General features: G+C 37.0%; 8 protein-coding genes and 1 long non-coding RNA gene across 19 annotated transcripts in view; 4 read left to right on the top strand and 5 right to left on the bottom strand.

Annotated features, from left to right (window-relative positions):
- Window positions 1–585, bottom strand: part of LOC104740228 (peptide deformylase 1A, chloroplastic/mitochondrial-like) — a 2,129-nt gene extending 1,544 nt beyond the window's left edge. Inside the window, exon 1 of the mRNA XM_010460771.2 lies at window positions 149–585. Coding sequence (XP_010459073.1) covers window positions 149–565 — 417 coding nt within the window. The 5' untranslated portion in view covers window positions 566–585. The remainder of the gene's footprint in view (window positions 1–148) is intronic.
- Window positions 1–831, top strand: part of LOC109128596 — a 1,873-nt gene extending 1,042 nt beyond the window's left edge. The window contains exons 2-3 of the long non-coding RNA XR_002034998.1: window positions 125–318; window positions 383–831. This is a non-coding gene — a long non-coding RNA (uncharacterized LOC109128596). The remainder of the gene's footprint in view (window positions 1–124; window positions 319–382) is intronic.
- On the bottom strand, window positions 4,889–5,500 carry LOC104743317. Its single transcript, XM_010464414.1, has one exon. The coding sequence runs from the start codon at window positions 5,498–5,500 to the stop codon at window positions 4,889–4,891; it is 612 nt and encodes a 203-aa protein (XP_010462716.1).
- LOC104740227 lies at window positions 6,877–7,604 on the top strand. Its single transcript, XM_010460770.2, has one exon. It carries the CDS (start codon window positions 7,106–7,108, stop codon window positions 7,316–7,318), a length of 213 nt encoding a protein of 70 aa, XP_010459072.1. The 5' UTR covers window positions 6,877–7,105; the 3' UTR covers window positions 7,319–7,604.
- Window positions 7,777–9,438, bottom strand: LOC104740226. Of its 2 annotated transcripts, XM_010460769.1 has the most exons (4): window positions 9,341–9,438; window positions 9,037–9,185; window positions 8,803–8,908; window positions 7,777–8,209 (listed from the first exon to the last, which is right to left on the bottom strand). In XM_010460769.1, exons 2-4 carry the CDS (start codon window positions 9,108–9,110, stop codon window positions 7,943–7,945), a joined length of 447 nt encoding a protein of 148 aa, XP_010459071.1. In that variant the 5' UTR covers window positions 9,111–9,185; window positions 9,341–9,438; the 3' UTR covers window positions 7,777–7,942. The 2 variants fall into 2 exon arrangements, with proteins under 2 accessions (XP_010459071.1, XP_010459070.1); XM_010460768.2 differs by having other exon boundaries at window positions 9,037–9,416.
- Window positions 11,486–12,978, bottom strand: LOC104740225. Its single transcript, XM_010460767.2, has 4 exons — window positions 12,840–12,978; window positions 12,142–12,255; window positions 11,976–12,055; window positions 11,486–11,881 (listed from the first exon to the last, which is right to left on the bottom strand). Exons 1-4 carry the CDS (start codon window positions 12,890–12,892, stop codon window positions 11,685–11,687), a joined length of 444 nt encoding a protein of 147 aa, XP_010459069.1. The 5' UTR covers window positions 12,893–12,978; the 3' UTR covers window positions 11,486–11,684.
- On the bottom strand, window positions 15,256–16,397 carry LOC104740224 (ethylene-responsive transcription factor WIN1). Its single transcript, XM_010460766.1, has 2 exons — window positions 16,241–16,397; window positions 15,256–15,973 (listed from the first exon to the last, which is right to left on the bottom strand). The coding sequence occupies exons 1-2, from the start codon at window positions 16,318–16,320 to the stop codon at window positions 15,442–15,444; spliced, it is 612 nt and encodes a 203-aa protein (XP_010459068.1). The 5' UTR covers window positions 16,321–16,397; the 3' UTR covers window positions 15,256–15,441.
- On the top strand, window positions 18,963–20,254 carry LOC104740223. The gene has a single exon (XM_010460765.2). It carries the CDS (start codon window positions 19,332–19,334, stop codon window positions 20,205–20,207), a length of 876 nt encoding a protein of 291 aa, XP_010459067.1. The 5' UTR covers window positions 18,963–19,331; the 3' UTR covers window positions 20,208–20,254.
- On the top strand, window positions 20,638–22,309 carry LOC104740221. 10 transcript variants are annotated; one of them, XM_010460761.2, is made up of 7 exons: window positions 20,639–20,829; window positions 21,029–21,079; window positions 21,188–21,222; window positions 21,327–21,576; window positions 21,685–21,775; window positions 21,858–21,927; window positions 22,008–22,309. In XM_010460761.2, exons 4-7 carry the CDS (start codon window positions 21,468–21,470, stop codon window positions 22,059–22,061), a joined length of 324 nt encoding a protein of 107 aa, XP_010459063.1. In that variant the 5' UTR covers window positions 20,639–20,829; window positions 21,029–21,079; window positions 21,188–21,222; window positions 21,327–21,467; the 3' UTR covers window positions 22,062–22,309. The 10 variants fall into 10 exon arrangements, with proteins under 10 accessions (XP_010459057.1, XP_010459059.1, XP_010459058.1 ...); XM_010460763.2 differs by having other exon boundaries at window positions 20,989–21,079; XM_010460762.2 differs by having other exon boundaries at window positions 20,952–21,079.

Genomic DNA, 23,391 nt, shown 5'->3' with positions numbered 1-23,391 from the left:
CTTGAGCAAGAATCTCATCCTTTGGTGCGTAGCTTATATACTCTTTTGTATCTTCCAAAACTATAATCTGTAATGTATCACAACATTGGATAACAAATTCAATATATCTTTCGCCTTGAAACAGTGGGAATTAAGTAAAAGCAGTTACCCTTAAGGGAACACCAATTTGTGGAGCAGCGAGGCCAACTCCAGGAGCCAATCTCATGACTTTAATCATATCATCAATTATCTTCTGAATACGCTCTGACCCTATCTCTTCCGGGTCAACTTCTCGGGCTTTCTCGTGCAGAACCGGGTCTCCAGCTCCCACTATCTCCGGTAATTCCACTTTCTTCTTCTTCTTCTCTCCCAGACCCAATAACCAACCGGCTTTTGTCGACAGAGATGAGGAAGATGACGGCAGATTGTACAGCTTACGGTTCAGCAAGTATGAGGAACCGGGTCTCGTGACGGGGAAACGGATCGAGCGACATGTCACGGCGGCGGAAACCGGAAGTAGACGAAGTGATACTCTGAAAAGGGTTTCCATGGTGGCCGTCGCTTGGTCTCGGTGGAGAGCGGTCATTTCTTTGGAAATTATGTCTCTTTGGGCCTATAACCGCTCGTTCGGCCCATTATTGTGGCAGCCCAATTGCATAGCTTAATATATTCTTCAAGTTTTAACTAATTGGGTCAACTTTCATGGAGCAATTTTGGGTTCGAGTTTTTAAAAAGTGTAGTAAGCAAAGTATTGATCTACTTAGTGTAATAAAATATATATTTGAATCCTTGTATTAATCTGTGTAATTTGGCTTTGCATTTTATAGAAACAAGTAACATAATTGTGTTTCAGTTTCAATTTTGTATTATTATATCTGAATCCTTGTACTAACTTCGATGTCTGCCAAATCAGTACTCAAATCGGACCCTGTAATAAAATTTGATCATTTTAAATTTTGATGAGTTTCAAAAATATATGTTACTATTGTAAAACGTAATATGACTTGATGATCTTATTCATTTACAGAGAAGCAATATATATACATAAATGTAGAACAGCTAGGGTATTCTAGAGGAGTAATGTAGAATATACACTTTACATAAATAGAGATTCTAATCAAGATATTGTAATCAAATTATATCCCAAGGACTACTTCTTAATATGCCCCCTCAAGATGGAGGGGCTTTGCGTAACTCCAATCTTGAAAGAAGAGTTAATGAAGGCATCAGTCGAGAGTGGTTTCGTGAGTGCATCGGCAAGTTGATCTTTAGTGGAGACGTGAACAACCCGCAGAGAACCGTTCTGTACCTGTTGTCGGATAAAGTGGTAATCGATCGCAATATGTTTCATGCGAGAGTGGAAAACTGGATTTGCACTCAAATATGTGGCACGAATATTATCACAGTAGACTATTGGAGAGACATGTAGCTGAATGCCCAGTTCGTTTAACAAGGAACAGACCCAGATAAGCTCAGAAGAAGCATTGGCAAGAGCCTTGTACTTAGCCTCCGTTGACGATCGCGCAACACCCTTTTGTTTCTTCGAGGACCAAGAGATAGGATTAGAGCCAAGATACACTATGTAAGCATTAGTAGATACCATATCAACCTTGTCACCACCCCAATCAGCATCGGAATAAGCATGTAGAGTTAGAGGTGTTTGGCGTTTAAGAAGGATTCCATGAGAGGGTGTGCCACATAAATAACGAAGCACCCTTTTGACAGCTTGCCAATGTAGGTCGGTGGGATGATGCATATATTGTGACAACCGATTAACAGCGAAGGAGATATCAAGCCTTGTAAAAGCGAGATATTGAAGACTCCCAACAACACTTCTGTACTCAGTAGGATCAGAAAGAGGAGAACCGGAATGAACAGTTATCCGCGGAGTGACAGCCATCGGAGTTTGCACTGGTTTCGCATGGAGCATCTTTGTCTTTGTTAGCAAATCAAGTATATATTTCTGTTGAGTCAAAAACAAACCAGTGGAGTTGCTAGAAGCTTCAATGCCAAGAAAGTATGCCAAGTCTTCATGATCCTTAACCGAAAATCGATCAGCCAAATTCGTAAGTGTACTAAGATGAAGAGCTTTATCATTACCAGTGACAAGTATGTCGTCAACATAGACAAGCAAGTAAACAATGGAGGTACCGCGTCGGAGAATAAAGAGAGAGGTATCGGCAACAGAGTTGACGAAGCCAGCAGTAATCAAATACGTCTTTAGCTCCAAGTACCAAGCCCTTGGTGCTTGTTTTAAACCATAAATAGCTTTGTTCAATTTTCACACAAAGTAAGGCCGATCTGCATCAATAAAACTGGGTGGTTGAGACATGTACACTTCCTCAGTTAGAGTCCCCTACAGAAAAGCATTGTTTACATCCAGCTGACGAATCGACCAATCTCGAGCAACCACAACACCCAGAACGACACGCATAGTCGTGGATTTGACAACAAGACTGAACGTCTCTTCATAGTCCATACCCGATTGTTTATTGTATCCTTTTGCGACGAGGCGTGCCTTGTATTTGCTCACTGTCCCATCGGTGTGGTATTTCGTTGTGAAAACCAGCGACACCCCACAATCGTAATAGGATAGGATGGTTTAGGTACTAAATCCCAAGTTCTGTTTCGAAGTTGTGCATTGATTTCGTCCGTGACCGCACGACGCCAACGATCATCCTGAAGAGCTTGAAGAGCAGTACGAGGTTGTGAGTGAGCAAGACGAGCAGCAAGGCCATACTTTTTATTCGGTTTTCGTATACCCAGTTTTGAACATGTCGCCATGGAGTGGTGATTAACAGGTTGCGGCAGAGCTGGTGGTTGCTGAGCTTCCAACGAGAGTGACGACGACGAACCGGAGGAATGAGATGGAGAGTGTGAAGGAGACACAAATGGAGGAACAGAGGGTGACGAAACCGGAGACGACCGAAGAGATGAGGACGAGATATCGCGAGATGGTAATGGGGATAAAGCTGGTTTGGCTGTTTTGTTGGGCTGATTTGGAGATGGATCATCGATTTGGGCCTCAGGTTTTGGTTGAAGGGAATGTTTACTGTTTGGGCATTGAGATGGTGTGGATGAACTGAAGCAGAATTAAGTGTGTGGTTCTGGGCCGTGGGTTACGGCCCATTTTGAGAGGGAGCAGTGGGCTCAATTAAAATTGTGGTTGTCGGAAAAAGAGAAGGAGAAGAACGTACCAGGGTTGACGACGCCGGCGATGGGGAATTGGAAGACAATGGCGAGTGAGGGAGCGGATCAACGGGGGAAAGCCGGATCGGAGAATGCCGAGGAGTGACCAATGAGTGTGACAAGGCCGGTGCTGGTGAGGGATTAATCGGAGACTTAGATCGAGCAAAAGGAAACTCAGTTTCGAGAAATTGTACATGTCTCGAGACATACAGACGGCCAGTGGTGAGATCCAGACAATGATACGCACTTTGAGACGCAGAGTACCCAAGGCAAACACATGGCTTAGACCGGGTATCTAATTTGTGTGAAGCATAAGGTCGTAGCCATGGATAACAAGTGCAACCGAAGACTCGCAGCTTGTCGTAATTAGGAGCAACTTGAAAAGGTTTTTCAAACGGAGACTGCTGCTGCAACACATGAGTTGGTAATCGATTAATGAGATATGTTGCTGTGGAGAACGCAAACGGCGAGTATGGAGTAGGCATCGACGCACGGGAAAAAAGAGCAAGGGCCGTTTCCACAATATGATGGTGTTTCCTTTCAGATATTCCATTGAGCTCGGGTGTGTGTGGAGGAGTTGTGTAATGTTCAATATCATGATAAGTAAGAAAGCGGCGAAGGGCTACATACTCACCACCATTATCGGAACATAAGGGTTGTATCTTTGTGTTGAAACGATTCTCAGCCAAAGCTTTAAAGGCAATGAAAGTAGGTTTAACATCAGACTTCTGTTTCAGTGGATAGAGCCATGTATAGCGAGTGTGGTGATCAACAAATATAACATAATACTTGCAATTGTCATGGGAGAGAATAGGTGATGTCCATACATCCGAAAAAAGATATTGAAGAGGCTTTGTTGATCGAAGAGAAGATGTTGAAAAGGGCAGTTTATGTGTTTTATTAAGTAAGCAATCGGAACAAGACAAATGTTCTGAAGTAGAAGGGGAAATGGGTAAAGAGAATTTTGAAATAACAGCTTGTAAGGTGATAGAAGAAGGATGACCAAGACGAGCATGCCAGGATGAGATAGTTGCTTTAGATGTGAGTGAAGCATAGAGAGCCTGAACTTGAGACCTCGTCACTGGCCACTCATACAAACCATCTTTAGTCTTTCCTTGTAGCAATAGGCCCCCGTGATCAGATCCCTCACCTGAAAGGCAGCAGGAAAGAATGATACCAAAACATTGTTAGTATTACATAACCAATATACCGACACAAGGTTTTTATGAATGAGGGGAACACATAAGACATCGCGTAAAGATAGAGAGCGAGAGTATGTAGGGAGAGTGGTTAAACCCTTGTGAGTAATCGGCAAACCTGAGCCATCACCAATCACCACAACATCATCACCCGAATAAGGTTAATGAAGTGAAAGGATAAGCAAGTAGGAGGTGATGTGATGAGTCGCCCCACTGTCTAGCATCCATTTCTCAGGGTTGACTGTAGAGCCAAGTGCAAGATTTGCTTGAGGTTGCCAGGGAGTAAAAGTTGTTTGTGATTAAGAACGAGAGACAAAAGGATGATTCTGAAATTGAGGACAACGACGCGCAGAATGACCCTGGGTATTGCAGAACTTACATTTCCCAAGGTAGGGACGATAAGATCGCTGGTCAGACCGCTGAGAAGAGGACTGATGGGAGTTGCTGTTATTGAAGCACTAAGTAGCGATATTGGCGGTGATAGGAAGCATGGAGAGAGACGCCTTGGATAGAAGCTTCGCTTAACGATTGCGTAAACGCTCATGGACATAGGCAATGATGGGAGAGACATCACGAGCTTTAGTCTGATCTATGACAGGACGATAATCTTCGGGTAACCCATCAAGAATGTTCTCGATCGGGTCATCATGCTCCATTGGTTTTCCCAAGCTAGCGAGAGTATCAAAACGAGTAGTGAGCCCTTGAAGATACTCATCAATGGTGTGATTCCCCTTATTCCACGCCTTTAGTTGATCTCGCAATTGCTGGATATGACCACGGCTGGGTTTGGCAAACGTCTCCGCCAACGTAGTCCAGATCTCAGAGGCGATGGTTGTGCGAGAAAGAATAGGTTGAACCGGTAGAGAAATAGCACCAAGAAGGGCACTATAGACCAGTTGGTTTTGTCGCTTCCATGTGACAAAGGCGGAGTTGTCAGAGACAACATTGTTGGTGGTAAGCGTGGACGGCGGGATCTGCTGAGAACCATCGAGATGTCCAACGAGACCATGGCCATCGACCAAGGCTCGAACTTGGAGCTTCCACATAAGGTAATTGGTTTGAGTGAGTTTTGTGACGTTTGTCATATTGACATGAAGGAGTGTTTGATTGTTGGTGACAATGGTGTCAGTCATCGTAGGAAAGGAAGAAGAAGACATAGAGAAATTTGAAAAGAGAAAGATGAAGAAGCGTAGAAAAAAAAAAAAACTTGTGTTTGATGTCAAGCCTGCTGTGATATCATGTAAAACGTAATATGACTTGATGATCTTATTTATTTACAGAGAAGCAAAATATACATAAATGTAGAACAGCTAGGGTATTCTAGAGGAGCAATGTAGAATATACACTTTACATAAATAGAGATTCTAATCAAGATATTGTAATCAAATTATATCCCAAAGATTACTCCTTAATAACTATTATCTATTTGTTGTGATATGGCGGATCATTTGCATATTAATATTATCTTGTTCTATATTATATTTACAGCACTACTATTTTTAAGTTATAATATTCTGTTAATTAGTTTATTTATGCATTAAGCACCAAAACATTCTTACTCGTGTGATTATATATATGCGTTAGTGATGTTATACGGAGCAATCCACCACAGGCCAACTACGTACGTAATTTTAAATATAAAGGAAAATTGTAGTAATAGATAAACAAGTGATTCAAATCACCAAATAACATCCTAAAGTAGTGTTTCAAATCCATATATTTAATTTCAAATGTGTAAAAGTAATCGATTGATGTTGGATTATATGCAGTTGGCTTTGAAGTTTAAAACCAATATTGCAGTATATCCGGTATAAATATATGTATATTANTTTTTTTTTTTTTTTTTTTTTTTGAAAGTATAGTATGATTCAAAGAATCTGCCTAAAATTAACAAGTTTGGTTTGGAGTTAGGTTATATGTTAAGTTAACTTAAGCCACATGATCTCTTCTTTAATTTGGTTAATATTTTATTGTTCTTATTGGTAAAAAATAAGCGGTACGGGTTACCGGAGCGGCGACAATGGAGAAGACTGGGCGGTGACGGTGAGTTAAGAAGGTTTACAGCTCCAATGCTAGCTTAAGCCGTAATTCATGCGGTACTAAAAGAAAAAACAACAAAGTGAAATTTATTTTGTTAATAAAATAATGGTCATATTTATATATAGCATTTTGGAATCTTGCTTCCTTATTTCTCCTAATTAACAAAGTCAAATTCAGTGTGTAGTTAGGCAACCTCTTTTACATTTATTTTAAGCAAACTTTTAGATTCCATGGATATATGTATATCCAACAATTAAAAATAATACGAATGCATGCCAATGTATATATATTTTTCTTAAATACCACCCTTAAAACAATAAGTCGAGACTGTAAAACCAAATAGTTCTAATCTTTGTGCTGGTATTTAAATTCAATAGCAAACGTTTTAGTACATCCTCCATATATATGCTTATAATTTTTGAAGAGTACAATACAAATTCAATAGAATTAATAAACTATAAAGTAGAGGCGGTGCTTCCTCCGGCTCCGAGTCGCGTATATAACTTGAGATTCAAGATTCGATTATTCCTTCAACATTCAAATATGGTTTCCGTAAAGAGAAAAAGTCTTCTCGTTTCCTTCAAATCTTATTATTTTTCAATTCAAAATCCCCTATATATAGGTCTCGATCGGATCATCTCCAACATCTAACAATTCACTAGGAAACACAAGCACTCTTATACACATACATATCCACCATGAACAACAACAAGAAGATGATGAGTTCCGCAAAAGAGAGTGGTAACGGTACCACTAACATTGTTATAACAGAGACAAGGAATATGAAGGTGGAGAGGAAGGCATCGATGGACGTGGACAAGTGCGCTGAAGCTTTCATCTCAAAGTTCAGAAATCAGCTTCTTCTTCAGCGTCTCGAATCCATCGAAAACATGCTCTCCCGAGGCCCTTAATTAACACCATTTATCAATAGTGAATATACACACACATGTACTCTTTATGTATTACTTCTATTTATTTCTTTTCGTTGCTATATATATACACTGTTATAAATCATAGGATTCCAACATATGGACGATTGATTTATAGCTTTAGATCGTTTTTTTTCTAAGACCTTCTTTCTTTTATATGTGGGTTTCTTCTTTTTTTTTGTTTGGGTAAAATCTCTGGTCCTTTTTATTATTACAATATAATAAATATGTAAGGTGCCTTGGAAATATATCAACTTTTTCAACCAAAGGGAATTATGCGAGTTTGTCTATTTAGAGGAGTTTTCCGATCCGAGCCATACATGTCTTGCGGATACTTCTATACGAACTAGCTTGGAAAGGCTCTAGATTAAACATTTTCTTGTTTGCATTGCACAAAAGCGTTAATTCGAAGCAACTAATTAAATAAACCAATACACACATATGTAAGCATTATTTCCCTTGATTATATTATATAGCATGTGGAGCAAAGAGAATGGTCATTTCCTCGAGGGGAATCACATTCGCTGATTCACATCGGTCTCTTATTGATTACACTCAAATCAAGCACACTATTAATACACACACACAAACACAACAGAGATGCGCCTAAGGATGGACCACTTGGTGGATATGAGTCTGCTGCGGTTGTGGCTGCACCATCTGGTGGAGTTTGACTCTTGAGCAGGACCGAGCCATTCCTCCTACAAGGGGGACTACAGGGAGGCTATCACAGTTGCAGATCTCGATCATGAAGCCATCAGGGTCGTGGAAGAAGAGCTGGTCCACTTGGATCCCTCCTTCTTCTACTAGCGCCCTCACATACTTGATTTCCATATCCTCCAGCTTCTTCTCCACTGCTCCCATACTCTCGCACTGCATTTCCACAGTTCAGAACTCATATTTTCCAGACTAAAGTTCCTCTAGTAATCAGTATATACAATCTATGCCAAAACAGAGTAAATACTATAACATTTTGGGATCAACCTCCTCTTCTAGTCTCAAAACCAAATGGTTAATTAGCTGCCTAATCCTTAGTAACATTTCTTAATGAAAGAAAAGGATGCGCTGATTGTTTGAGACCATGCAAGTGGTTTGTTGTCAATAATCGTCGGAACAATGAATACGTCTACCTCATAAAAGTCTTAACTAAAGCCCTACCTTCTATTGTCCTTTTTCTCTCGGTCTCTCTTGTCTCACAAATTCAATTTTTCTTTCATTGATAGTTATCATAAATCACATCAAACTCTACCCTTCAGCGTTTAGGTAGGAGCTTAACAGCTCAGTATTTAGCCACTTTGGATTTTCTTTCATGACAAACAAACAAAATCTGAAACCGTGTTTTGCACAAAAAGATACATAAATCTAGCAATCTAAATACAGAGGACGTATAACTTATGTTTAAGAGTTTTAAAATCACACAAATATATTGAAAAAGAGGGACTAAATCGAGAATGACAAAAAATAACCTGGAAAGAAATGTGATTATCCTTGGGATTAATGGCAGTTTTCTTAGGAAGTTTCTCTGGTTCTGGGGACCGCAGGAGATGTATTCCAATTCCATGACCAAACAACCTAAACCCAAAAAAGAAACACAAACATTTAATTAATACCAACCCATTTACTAATATTTGTTTTGGTTGTAAACTCCCTTTATTTTTAATATATAAATAAAATATGGATAAACTAATAGGAGGGGGTACCAAGCTCCTTCAAAATTTAAGGATTCAGGTCTTCTGATCGGGATGAACCCTAACACCTTGTGGTAAAAGCTCATAGATTCATCGACGGATCGGCACAAGAGAGAGACGTGGTTCAGTGACGTGAGATGCAATGGGTTTCCTGCGTTTTCCTTCATTTTCCCAAGAAAAAAAATTCCTAAGATAGGGAGAGAATTAAAAAAAAAGCACACAACGCGGCCTCTGATCAACAATCTAAAGACAAAGGTGTCAACGTTAATACAAGCGAGAATGATTGAAAAAGACGATTGCAGAATGATATATATACATGTATTTAATATATATAGTTGTGCATGTGTTGAAGCAAGGTCAATGGGATAACCACGGAACTTATCCGATGATCAAAACACACTTGGCCAATGATGGTTATTTATAGAAGGCGTCAAAGCAATTAGTTATTTTTATTGATTTTTAGGAATTAATTATTTTAGGAGTATATAAGAAAAAAGATGAAGGCCTCTAGTATAAAAGATCAGCATATTTTATTTTTTTAATTGAAATTTTAAGTCATGTATTAACTCTTGTTTATACGAAAATTTGATATGTCTCTATTTATCAATCAAATAATCTAATTAAATTAATTATAAGAGTTTCAAACACATATATAGATCAGATAATTTAACTTAATTCTATTGAGTTTTTTAAAAATAATAGATATACGTCAAACTTTAAATAGTAGAAGTCTTAAAATTTCCTTGATTAAATTGATTAATTCGATATAAAATTATATAAAATGAAAAATCTAAATGTATTAGTCTAGTTTTAATCATAGTTTACGACTATCACATCATATCCTAATGAACGTACCAAACAAATTCGGCCTATAGGAGCTTATTTTACCGTAAGGAGGTTAGTCTTTTACAAGTTGAGTAATGTGACGGGACGTCGATCGATTTAGATATATGTAAACAAAATTGACAGTACGACAAAACTATAAATAGTTTAAAATATTCAAAATGGTTAAAACAACAAGAAAAAGAAAAGAAAAACGAAATGAAGATGTAGTCAATAATTGCAACTGAATTTTAGATCGAAGGATGTTTAATCTTATCTTCTAGTACGTACGTAAATAGGTAAATCACTACGTAAAAGGAATATGATTAGAAGATGATTACCTAGGGGATGAACGACGACGACGACAACTGCTACCACATGACTGAAAATGATGTGATTGGTAAAGAGAAAGGTAGAAACAGGGTTGTGAACCGGGAAGTGTCAGGATGAGTTCAACACGTAAGGACCCCAAAACAAGCTGACTCGGACAATCACAACTCGTCGTTTTTTTTTTCCTTTTAACAACACCAATAATATTTATGGGACACGTCAGCATAATTATCAAACGTTTCTCTTTTGGTCATTTGTTGCCGTGTCCAGTTCAAATTGGCCTGTCCCGATTACCAAACTTTGTGTTTGTTTCTTTTTGGCAGCCCCATTTACCAGCTGATTTTGGTTTGAGGATATTTTGGAAATTTTCTTTGGGCCAACACCAAGGGAGACGCCATCACACTATATTTGGCGTCGACTCATCTCCAATGGAACGGTAAAGTGGACGACATGAATTTGTTTCTGATGTTTTATCTTGGATATTTGGTGAAACTATTTAAATTTATATTTCCACGTATATCACTATAGTTATATAGATTTATAGCTTTCAAAACTAACTCTTGACCAAAGAAAAAAAAATTAGCATTGGCAGTAATTTGGCTAGTTTCATATAATGTATAATTTGAAGAGAAAATATGATTAAAATAAAAACACCAATTAAATAAATAAAAAAATTATTGTTTTGATGAAAGAATTTTGTTGTTTTTTGCAGTAAAACAATAAAATGAAAATATCAGGTCTCTTTGTTTATTGTTTTTTTTTTTAAGTTTGTCGGCAGGTCCCTTTGTTTATCGTGCAACACATTTACATCGAGAATTTCTTTTTTGGATTTTAGGATGACTGTTACGTTTTACCTAATCTCGCATGAACTTATGATTTCATTTTATAAGTTCATCCATGCCCCATAATTTATAATATGCTGAGATATCATTAAAATGTGTTGATATGATATTATTATATTTTCAGTGAGTGTAGATCGTCACTTACTTCAACCAAACATCCACAATAGTCACTTTTCTTTAATCTACTTTGGACTGTCACTTTTTCATCTATAGCCTTTTTCTCTTGTCGAAGGGTCGATATAACCTACTTTGGGATCCAACTCAAGATTTAATAATCCTTTTTCACTTTCTTTCTCTTTCACATCTTAAATTTTCGATTTAAATATTTGTTTCACTAAACACTGACACACATATAGTTCAAACATATGGTAGGCCCATTATTCAGAAAGGGGTAGGCCCATTATTCCTGAAAAGGCTTTAATTTTGGTAGGCCCATTGCTATGTTCCCATGTAACGAAGAACACAAATTACACACAAACCATTTCTTTAGGTCTTCAACAACACTACAAAATGTAATAATACTACATAATGGACCGATAGAACAAGAGCAGTAGCTGAATGTGTTGATATACAGAAAGAAGTGATTTAACAAACAAACATTCTGTGGAGAAGCGGAAATGTCTTAAGAGTGATTAAACGAAGAATGTATGGGTAGGTTGGACCAAATCAAACCTCAGAAGGAGGTTTCAATCTAATGAGTCGCTTGATCCTGTCTTTGTCAGTGTTCTCGAGAAGTCCGTTCCAAACGATTTCATCAAGACACAAACAAATCCTTCCATATTTATCCAGAAACACTCGCTCTGTTGGGGGCTTTCCGCATACGTCTTTCACAGCCGCTGTTATGATATATATGGTTTCTGCCACTGAACCACACAACAAAAAAAAAGCAGCACAGATTCAAAAACTCCGAGTGAAACAGAGATCAGTTGGTTAACAAAAGAGGAGAAAAACGCTTACAAGCAAGTTCATCGTACTCGTCTTTGCCAACAAGGAAGATGCTAACATCTCCTAGCATCGTGTACACTATATAAACAGACCTGCACAAAAAAAAGAATACTCAAGATTAGCTACAAAATGCCACAGGGATAGAGAGAGACTAGAGGTAGTAGTTTGAAAGTGTTACTTGTGGCAAGCGACAAGAAGCTCTTCGTTTTTAACGCCTTTGAGATTATCTGCTCCCAACTTAACCAAGAAAGTTCTCCAGTGCAGCCGTTCCTCAGCTGGAACTCCATTGAACCTACAAGAAGATTTAAAAGGCTTCTGATGATTTCCTACTAACACTAGTATACAAAAAAAGTCACTCACATGTATTGGTGTTTAAACACCCTAAATGAATATCGATTTGAGCTCTACTTGTTGCAAGCCAAAGTCCACAAATGCTTTTTTTTTTCAGATAAGAGAACACAACTGGCATAGTTATAGCATCAACAACATCTATCTATCACTGAATAATAGAAACAAATCAAAATGCATCACAAACATGAAACAAACTCACATTCTCTTCCAAAATTCATATGCTGAATTTGAGATTAATCCAATTCCACTGTTTACAGAGAGGAATTGAAGTCTAGTTTTCAACCATAAGACTCAAGGAAGCATGAAGTTAAATCGAAATCCCTAAAATCTGACAAACTATGTCAAAACCCCGATGGGACACCAGATCCACAAAGAACATCAATGCTCGATTCCGAACCTTAATTAGAGATCAGCCAAACAGGCCAATAATTTTTCCGATCAAAATTGACAAACAAGCTGCGGAAATGGATGATAAGATCTGGGAGGGAAACAGAAATTGGGTGGGATCTGAAAAAGCGAACAAACCTTTCGATCAAAACGTTCCCAACGGAGTTGGCGAACAACACTGCTAGGATCATGATCTTCCCCTCTCAATGCTTTCTTCCTTCCTTCGATTTCTTCTTTCGATTCTAGCTTTACTTCTCTTCTTCTTCTACCTCAGACATCTTCGCGAATTACACTCAATTAAAACGACAAAGGGACCTTTTCGTAATTTACACATGCATTCGAACCTTCTCTTTCAGAATATGGGTTCCGCTTATTGACAATAAAAAATCCTACAGGCCTCTCATTTATTGGGTCTGAACTGAAATAGCCAAATCTGTTAAATGAATAATTGTACCCATGTCTTTCTTGTTATTTTTTTTTTCCCCCTCGCCATTTAGTAAGATGGTATAAAATGTTAGTAAAAAAGACTAGGTGGATGATGTATATAGATTACTACTTGATAAGTTAGTTATGTTATTATTATAATGGGGAAGAGAAGATGTTGATAGTTGAAAAAAAGAAGAGGTCAACATCAATGTCGAGAATAAGGAAATGTGTCATTGTTTCGAAAATCTATCAAGAGAAAGTAGAGACCACCTTTTTCATTCTTGTTATCTTCATTATTTCGTTTTCTTCCTCTTTTTTTCCACTACTTGCATGTTATACTACCATCTTTCTTTGTAAATAAGTTGTTTTTTTTTTTTTAAATTAATGGAAAACAAAAGTTGTATTGTTATATACAGTAGTTGTGAATGGTTACAGTGAAATAGGACAAGTCATAAATATGAGCACAAACAAGTACAAACAAGCTACTGTGGAAGTGAAAGTCGAACCTCTTCCTTAACCTAATTCGTTTTGCCTTCACCCTTCGATTGTACTCTTTGAATCCTAAAGAATCCTTAACTTTATTCACTCTTCTTTGTTAACTTAATGTGTGATGATGATGTAGTATTAGTTTTAATAACTTCCTCGCTATTTCTGTATATATATTCATTGATGTCACGTTTGTGTTACAACACTTTTGGATTTTATTTATTTATTTGCATATGTTTAATCGTACAAATTTTGGAGGACAAATATATCAAATGGTTGATTTGGGAGGTTTAAGGAGGATTCAGTCATCGTCGTTGATGCAAAACGTCACAATTAGACGTTGATATTATTTCACATGGTAATACATGATGCATGGTGTGCGAGTGCGATTGATGATTTATATACAAATACAGAACAGATATGAAAGATACGTCCATGATCAATAAAAATCCTTCGGTTTTTTTAAATTAATGCACCTTCCCCTCTCGGTTAGACAAAATACGTTTTGTAGACGACTAGAGTAGTCTTTTTTCTTTTCGTTTGTCTAACTAAGCATCTTCTTTTCAAACTCTTGAAATATATATGGATCTTCTCTGTATAACAGAATTATTAACTACAGTTCGTAAAATTACAATTAGCCGTCTCGAATTCAGAATTCATTTAATGGTCTATTGATCTTCAATCCTCGATCGGTATTATTCCGAGTATACGTACCCCATAACGACGGTTCAATAACTTTGAAACAGACAATAATGCATTTAGAGTTGCATTTCTATTATTATAGTGGCTATAATTCTAAAAAAAAAAAAAAAACCTTGAAGCTTAATTGCGGCAAAATACAAGATTCTGTTGCTAGGATTCCTGGGAATGCATTGTGTAAATTGTATTCAATAATGTTGTTGTAGACCATGTAGTCTAGTATATAGTATCATCATGCGTGCAAAGTAAAAATTAAAACAGTCTCAATCAAAAGAACAAATTTTGAATGCATGTGTTTTGTGGGGATACATGATATATTACAAACCTAATTTCACCAACAATTTAAGTTCCCTGGTTTTATTTTAATACAACGAAGGAGGATATATATATAACACATCAATCAAGACTATTTTAGATGTGATTTGTTTCACATACATACTTAATAAAGTTTTGACCCCAAAAAAAAAAAAAACTTAATTAATTAGTAGAGAGTGATGCAGCGAAAATATTAGGTAACTTCCAAATATTTGATTATTTATATTTAATCTTCATACATTAACTTAGTTTATCTAAAGAATGACTTACGTACATAAGAGAATTATGATTTGGTTGATGAAAAGTTGAAAACGAACCTAATTCTTCCTAACCCAAATTCAGTTTAACGATTCAACGTTCTTTAATAAGTACTTTTTTGGGTATCCGAATAATTAAACGAAACTGTAGTTATATATTAATGATCTCATTACATTAGAAATTGTATTGTTTCCCCTTTGACTAGTCTCATTTAATCAGGAGACAAAGTCGCCCTCATTAGAAGCTTTGCTATAATTTCACGTCCTAGGCTTATCGTGAGTACTATGTAACATTATTTTATTTTGTTATTAGTATGCGAGTGAATAAGCCTAATAGAGAGAATACAAAAAGAAATAAAAGGTCACCTCTGGATTTTAGTTACAAACACTAATACTTTATTTGATACAAATGTGGAAATATGAAAAACAATTTAGCTAGCACATTTGAATATAAAAACGTACGATATATAAAATTATAAAATATACGGTATATAAGTTGATTATTATGGTTGTAAACCAGAAATAAAAACAGGTGCATATATGCAAGCAAATAATATTTAGTTGGTATTGAGAAGCTCCTCTATCATTTGCAAAGCAACCTTCTCCTCATCATCCAACCCTTCTTCTCCGCCGCGGCCAACCTCAACCTCAACCTCAGTGGTCGGACCAAGATCTTCTTGAGGAGCTTTACTAGTAGTCTCTTGGGAGGAGGAGCTGGCGGGACCGAGCTCGACAGTCATGACCCAGCTGGAGTCGGACTTGGAACCGGCTCGTTTCTGCCATACTCCGATGTGGGAGCTGGCAGTGTCGAGACGGAGGCAGGTGAGAGAAGGGGATGGAGATTTGCAGCATTTCCTCAGTTTGGCGCTGAGCATGGAAGAGAGCGATGAAGATGACGAGGATGAGGATGACATCGAGGACGAAGATGAAATATCGGTTTTGCCCTCGGCTGTGTCTCCGGTGTTGTTGTTGTTTGTGAGGGGGAAGTTGGTCTTGGCGTTGCGGCCGCTCATTAAAATAGCAGCCTCGTCGTAGGCTCTTGCTGCCTCCTCCGCAGTCTCGAACGTCCCCAGCCAAATCCTCCGTTTCCTTTTTTTTTATAAATATCATGCATGTCAAAATTTAATAACTAAGCCTGGTGTATATTATATAGTCAATTAAGCAATAACTTATGAGTTGATAAGTATCTAAAATTGTAGAGATGTCAAAATGGGGTTCCTGTGTTAGCTAAGGAGAGGAAAGAAACTATGGGAAGCGATCATGTGTATATATATGTATGTGGTTATGTACTTGAAAGGATCAGAGAGGAGAAATAAATGTATAACGCAGAAAAAAGGAAAGAAAGAAGATAGGTACAATAGAGGGTGGCGAATCTCAGCGACCCAAGAACCCCAATGCCGTTGCCTGACACCTCTGAACTTCTTCGTCTGTACCATTCTTACTTACTCTGTGTTGTTTGTCAGAGAGAAAATAGGAACTTGATGATGAGTAATATATGTATGATGGATGTTTGGTAAATGATTATAATGTTGTGTATATTTATATACATAGGTTAAATTTTGGTGGATGAAAAGGGCTGTACTTGTTCTTACTCTTATTACATTTGACGTCCTCGCTATTCTATTACAGAGAGAGAGAATTTAGTTGGAGTTGTTGGTATAGAGTGATTGCTAGTGTGAAGGATGGTTAAAAGTGTAAACAATGTAAATTTCGAAGGTTGGAATCGTATATATGTAGAGAGGCACAAGTTGTACAAGTATCACATGGCCGTGTATATTGTTTTTAGCATATACACGTACATCCTAATCAATCGTCCACATCATATAGCTACGTACGTACTACGCCTCTCTCTGTTTAATTTGATGCTTGCTTATATTTGTTTACAACTTCGTACGTACGTATAAGCCTTTTGCGTTCACCATTAACTGCAAAGTTTTATATCTAAGCGGAGTGGTAATTAAGACGGAAACATCAGTCCATATTAATGTTTCATTATATAATACTACTATATGTTGGTTAACAACCAACACTAATTACTAAACATTGTCCAAAATCAATCCAATCCTCTACACATATGATGATATGAACATCTCCACGATATAATGTAAATATTATACAATTTGTAAATCGTGTATATATCGTCGATCTATAAGCTGTTACGTTTTGATACTTGATTAACTAAGTGGGAGTCAATCTACAGTAGTGAATTTTGAGAGGATTAGTAAACCGTAAAATGATTGCCACTTTAAGAAAACACGTGATAAGCGCTGGGAAAAGTGGTTGTTCACTCGCGATCAAATGTAAAACAACATACACAGAAGGAAAAGTTATATGAAATTAGGCAACATGTACAACAAGTTAAAAGTAAAAGAAAGGACAAAATAAAGATAAGGGGTGGTCCATGAATATATATATATATATATTGTGTAATTAGCAGAAGGTTTTGTCCACAACCACAAATTTAGTTGGTAACCGTACTCACAGCCGAAGCCCTAACTGTCGACGGATTGGGTCCAGATTAAGGCAAGTTTAGGTGTCAATCTCATATCTATTTCCTTATAATTTTTGAGCAAACATCTTTAGCCTAATGTATGCTTATATTTAATATAAAATATATAATATGGTATATACTTTTTTGTTTCCGGGCTGTTAATTAGCTAGGTGGTGGCTGGTTTATTCACAAGGTCCCCACACTTGCATGAGTCCATGACCGATATTTCATAATTGTAGTCTCTTCATTAAATCTTGTTCATATTTGTGTTTGGAACTTGCATGTGATGTTCTTTTTGAATTATATATATCCATGCCTTTTAATTTAATGTTTTCTGTTTACCTTTGCTATAGACTTTAGTCGCTACTTATACGATTGGATATTTGATGATGTAATAATACTCATGGTAGTAAATCATTTTTTTCTTTTTCTTCTAACGGTAATAAATTATTGAATATGACTAATTTTATGGTTCGTGATACAGCGTTTTACAGAACTCTCTCTTACAAATCTTGCGTTTTTAGAATCCTTGTTCAAGTCTTATCCCGACGAAAACAATTTATGAATCTTAACCAATATTTTTTTGAGAAATACCCTAAAATAGCAATAAAACAAGTTTCATGGACAATTATAGTACACATTCCATAAATTTCCAAAAATATCACTATTTTAACATATTAAAATATTTAAAATCAATTTTTAGAAATTTTTTTTTAGGTTTGGGTTCTCAATTTCACATTTAGGATATAATTTTGAAGAGTAAAATTTAGTATTTTGAATAGTAAAGTTTAGTATTTTGAATTTAGGATTTAATTTTGAATAATTAAGTGGTGCTATTTTTGAAATTTTAGAAATGTTATGCTAAGTTTGGAAAAAAAACTTATTTTGGTGCTATTTTTGAGAATCTCCCTATTTTTTTTTATAAAACAAATTAAATATGAACTCTTGGTTATTTTTATACGGGATAAAATTAACTTACCTATGATGATACTTTTTACTGGGACGATGGATACTAACACAAAACTTTTGAAACACGAAAATCACGTGATTGAATTAAAATTCGAAAGAGGAAAACTTTTTGCAAGAGGGACACCCAAAGGTGTTTCAACCAAAAGGCAAAAGTTGCCTAATAGCGAATTTTACGGGTTTATGAATCCTCCAATTTTGGCACTCACTTGCGTATATTACACGTGTTCTGATATTCTCTCGTGTGTGAACCAATTTCGCCCGCTTGAATCAGTATGGGCCTAAATTGGGCCGTAATGATGTCCACATGTTCTAAGTTTTACAGCAATGGCGCGAAGGACAGACAGGTAAAGAAGGTGACCAACCTTTTTAACAGAAGTGATCTGTATCAACCATTGAGGTCTATCAAAAAAACACCACCAAATGCCACCAACCGTTTCCTTCTCCTGTTTGCAACTGATAACTGTCAACTGTCAATTTTACAGGTCATTGATTTCCTAAAATTCGAACTTGTTTGTTTTGTTTGGTGTTCTCTTTGTTCATTTTTCAATTTTTTTCCTCCATAAATTCGTTTGTTTTTCATTTTCTAGCTCTTTATTGTTTCTTTTTTTGGTTGTTCAAATATAATTAAGGTTAGATTATATGTTGAATTTCATACTTATGCTTTACGTTTCCAATTAGTCATGAATGATTTGGCTTCATTTTGATTAGTCTTGTTCAAAATCATTATTCTTACGGCTTTCTTGAAGGCAAAAGAGTGGACATAGATTGTGATGATGGCCTCACGGGTTCAGCTTTCACCCAAGTAGTGTGGTAGTTTCTGAAGGGGTGGAACCTCATCTGTTCATATAAGAAAATTTAACCGCTTTCATATTCTATCAGCTATGGTCATGGAAATGGAAGCAGTTTATAACCGCAGCGACCACTGCGGAATATGTTGAAAGGCTAACAAACAGAAAAGTGCATTGATAAAGAGCTTTATCTGAGAGTATGAGTAGTCTCAGAGGACAAATAGCTTCAAGACCTATGAGGGAGATCTTCCTAACATCGTCATCCCTGTCTTTCTCTTCATTGTCTTCCTCTGTTTCATGGGATGATGCCATAGAGCTCAACTTGAAAGAGTCCAAAGCATCTTCTTCTGAGGATAAGAGTCATCATCAGCAGATCAATGGGGAGTTTTCAAATGCTTCTTCTTCTTCTCAAGGCACTGAAATGTCGGGTTCCACTCATGTCAAGATGCGACCACCAGTTCTCTTGATGGATAAAGGTGTAGGGAACTACGATCCTGAAAGAATCCCTCCATCGGTGTTTGGCAAGACTGGGGATGTGACTTGGAGCGAACTTTCGAATGAGTCTTTGTTTAGTCTGACATTTGAGGGGAATAGAAAGTCAAACGCTCAAGCACCTCGTCAAACCAATATAAAAGCTGAAGAGGTTTTGATGTCCCCGTCTCTGCTATCCACACCAGAGGAGGCAAAAGAGAAGAGATCTGAAGTGAGAGAGATAAAGAGTGGAGAAACAAGAGTGGAGACTCAGAGTCGTATTCATCAAGAGAAGTACTACTCCTTGTCAACTCAAGATGTCCCCTTGAGTTCAATCCCCAGCAACTTCTATTGCTTATATGCACCACCCCCCAAAAGGGATCAATATTATTCCCTTCCTGCAGGTGGGAACAAGAGTAAGAAGAGAAAGAAGACAAGAAAGAGCAAGATGAAGAAGAAGAAGGACAAGAAAAAGAAGAAGACCGAGGAGGAGAAGAAGAAGAATAAGTGCTGCATGTGGTCTTGGTTGAGCTCAGTGTTTTCAAAGTGCGAGTGTGACTTGTCGTCCTGCTACAAATGGAGAAAGTGTTGTTGTGCTGCATAGAGCCAAAAACTATGGTTTTTGTAACTTTTCTTCATCGTGAGAAATGTGTTGACACCTAAACGATCATCTCTCTATATACATAATCTTGAATGCTCAAAATGTATTCTTACAAAACGGTTAACAACTCTTTTTCTTCTATTCTTGATATAGATTTGTTCCAGACTCTTTTTATTCATTATCGACTATTAACATTATAACGAATACAAGCTGTAATTGGGAATTATGACGAGAGTGGGGTCGAGTAGTATAAGACAATGGACAAAGCATGGAAGAAGATGCACAATTATTTTGACTTTTTAATTATGTATTAAGCTCATACCAAACACATATACATTTTCTTCAATTATTACTTGTGATAATGTTGGATTATGTAAGATTACAAGAATAGCCTCAGTAGCAGAGGATCCGTATAACGGCTGGGGGGGGGGATGAATTAATATTAACTTGTCTGGGGTCTTCGAAAGAGCAATCCAATCATCATTTCAAAGCGAAAGGAGAAAGGGAAAACGTAAAGAGGGCAGAGCCCCCTTCTTCTTCTTCCTCAAGAAGGAGCCCTTTTAGATGCCCAGTTTGATAAAGGAAGCGACTTTATTATTATTAACCAACGAGATTTATCAATCAGGTAAGCAAAAACTATATATGATTCGAAGATTCTTGCTTTGTTTTATTACTATTAAAACATGTTTTGTACGGTGTGTTGTGTTGATTGGCTCTTCTTTTGCCTTTTAAAAAAAAAATCTCTAGGGTTGTGTTAGTTTAATTGGTGTGTTAATTTGACAAGGATCATTGATTACCCTCTCTGAAAATCTCGAGCTTTCCAGATCTATCGGAGCTCCTGGGTTTATATAATTCCCTTTCTGCAAATCGATGGGGTGCGCTTCTTCCTTTCGATTTTATTTTATTTATTTGTATGTTTTTAGATTTGTTAGATTCTGTTTGATGGGTTTTGTTCCTTCGTTTATATGTTGTTCATGTGATAGATAAACCTTAAGTATTGTTGCTGGGAAGAAGTAAGGTTGTTTTGCTTATGCAGAAGTTTTGATTGATTTGAAACTACAATTAGCAAGTTAGTAGGGATGTGTGTTGGGCAATGATCAGAAGGTTATGGTTTTGTAACAGAGCAGTGGCTGCGTGGCTTGCTACAGAGAACACAGATCAACTGCCGCCGCCACTCTGAAGGATCCACCTTCCAATCCCATAGCTCGACCTATTAAGAAACCTAGTGTCTCCGAAGATTTCTGGTCAACTAGCACTGTTGATATGGACAACATCACCTTCCCTTCTCAGGGGAGCTTATCTTCCAACCAGACTTTTGATTCTCACTCTGGTGCCAGGAACACCAATGCTCCTCCTGAATTTGTAAATCAAGGTACTACTTTAATTGTGGATTCGCGTTATGCTCTAGTCGCTAGTTCTCTGTGATGGTTATATATATATATATATATATATATATATATATATATGTGTGTTTTTGCAGGTCTTCTTCTTTGGAATCAGACACGTGAGCGTTGGGTGGGCAAGGAAAAACCCACTAACTTGCCGGATCGCAATCAAGGAGCCAAGTTAAAGTGAGTGGCTCCTTTACACACTATTGTTTTCCTCAAAAGCTAAGGCTAAGTCTGACAGTGTTATAATGTTTATCATTTGCAGTTGGAACGCAGCATCATATGATAACTTGCTTGGGAGCAACAAGTTATTTCCCCAACCCATTCCTCTCACCGTAAGTTATCTAATTCCCGAATGCAAGAAGTTGGGGGAAAATCTCAGTCAATTTATATTCAGATTTGCTGCTGCGTATAGGAAATGGTGGATTTTCTAGTGGACGTATGGGAACAAGAAGGTCTATATGACTGATGAAGAAGACTTGGAGAAAACATACATACATACTGGTTCGGGCATTTCCGATTTTTTCTTTTTCTTTTCGGTTTTGTTATACGGCTCTCAAAGCCCTTGTTGTATTATCTTTCATTTGGAATTGGATCAAAGAACACTGGGAATGTGGCTCATACGCTTTCACCTTAAATGTGAAAATATCCCGTGTTGTACTTGTACCATCGTCATCTTTAAGACCAATTTGTCGGTTTGACCAATCTTTATCTCAATCTGGGACATGTCTGGTGTCTCCTAAGTCCTAACCCACTTAGACATTGATCCTACCTTCCAGGTGAGATCTTTCTTGTGTTTAATTTTTTTTTTTTTTTCTCAACATCAACTTCTCATTCACCAAATCAAAGAAACATTACATTCACCTCTATAGACTTGGACCAAAACAAATGCAATGGTTGATCAAGTACAACCCTGGAACACTAGGCGGATCCAACGCTACCCAATCGAGAACCATTGCATTTTTTAACCACCATGATATAGATAACACTCCACGACTTGGAGTGAAACCATCTCTTAAACCACCTAAATTGATCCAATGACACGAAAACAATTCCTGTGTTTAATTTTGATTATGAATTTTCGTATTACATCTTTTTTTGGCCTTTTAAAGTAGGTATGGGCATAAAAACCGTACCCGAATACCCAACCCGGAACCCGACCCGAAAAACCGGGTTCGGGTTGAGTACGGGTTTGCCTATAAAACCCTATTAGGTTCTATTTTCTAATACCCGTGGGTTCGGGTTAGGGTCGGATAATACCTGGTACCCGTTTGGGTACTCATTAAACCCGAACATATAAACATATTTATAATAATTATCATTAATATAATGCAATCACCCCCAAATTATGATTATAATTTTGAATATTTCATTTAGTTTTACACCTAAATATTAAAAATAATCAAAATATCTAAAATATTTTGTTATGTAAGTCAAAATTTAACTAAATTTATTTAAATTTAATTATATTTTTTTGGGTACCTAGTAGTTCGGGTACTAATCGGGTTCTAAAATTTGTAACCCAAACCGACCGAACCCGATAGTACCCAAACCGAACCGAACCCATATATCTAAAAATACCCAATAGGTTCTATTTTTCTAAACTCATTTTCCCGAACCCAAATGGGTAATATCCGAATCCGAACGAATTACCCAAATGTCCAGCCCTATTTTAAAGTATCACAAAATAAATTATAAAACAAAAATATGTTCCGGTATAGTAATTGGGCCATTAAACTTGGGCTTTTATTATGTAGAAATGCAGAGTAAGGGAATAAAACAGGAGCATATTCGCCGTA

The sequence above is a fragment of the Camelina sativa genome, chromosome 14 (assembly GCF_000633955.1).
Source record: "Camelina sativa cultivar DH55 chromosome 14, Cs, whole genome shotgun sequence".
Lineage (NCBI taxonomy): Eukaryota > Viridiplantae > Streptophyta > Magnoliopsida > Brassicales > Brassicaceae > Camelina > Camelina sativa.
The sequence above is the reverse complement of the archived record's forward strand: the minus strand, read 5'-3'. Positions and strand labels throughout refer to the sequence as shown.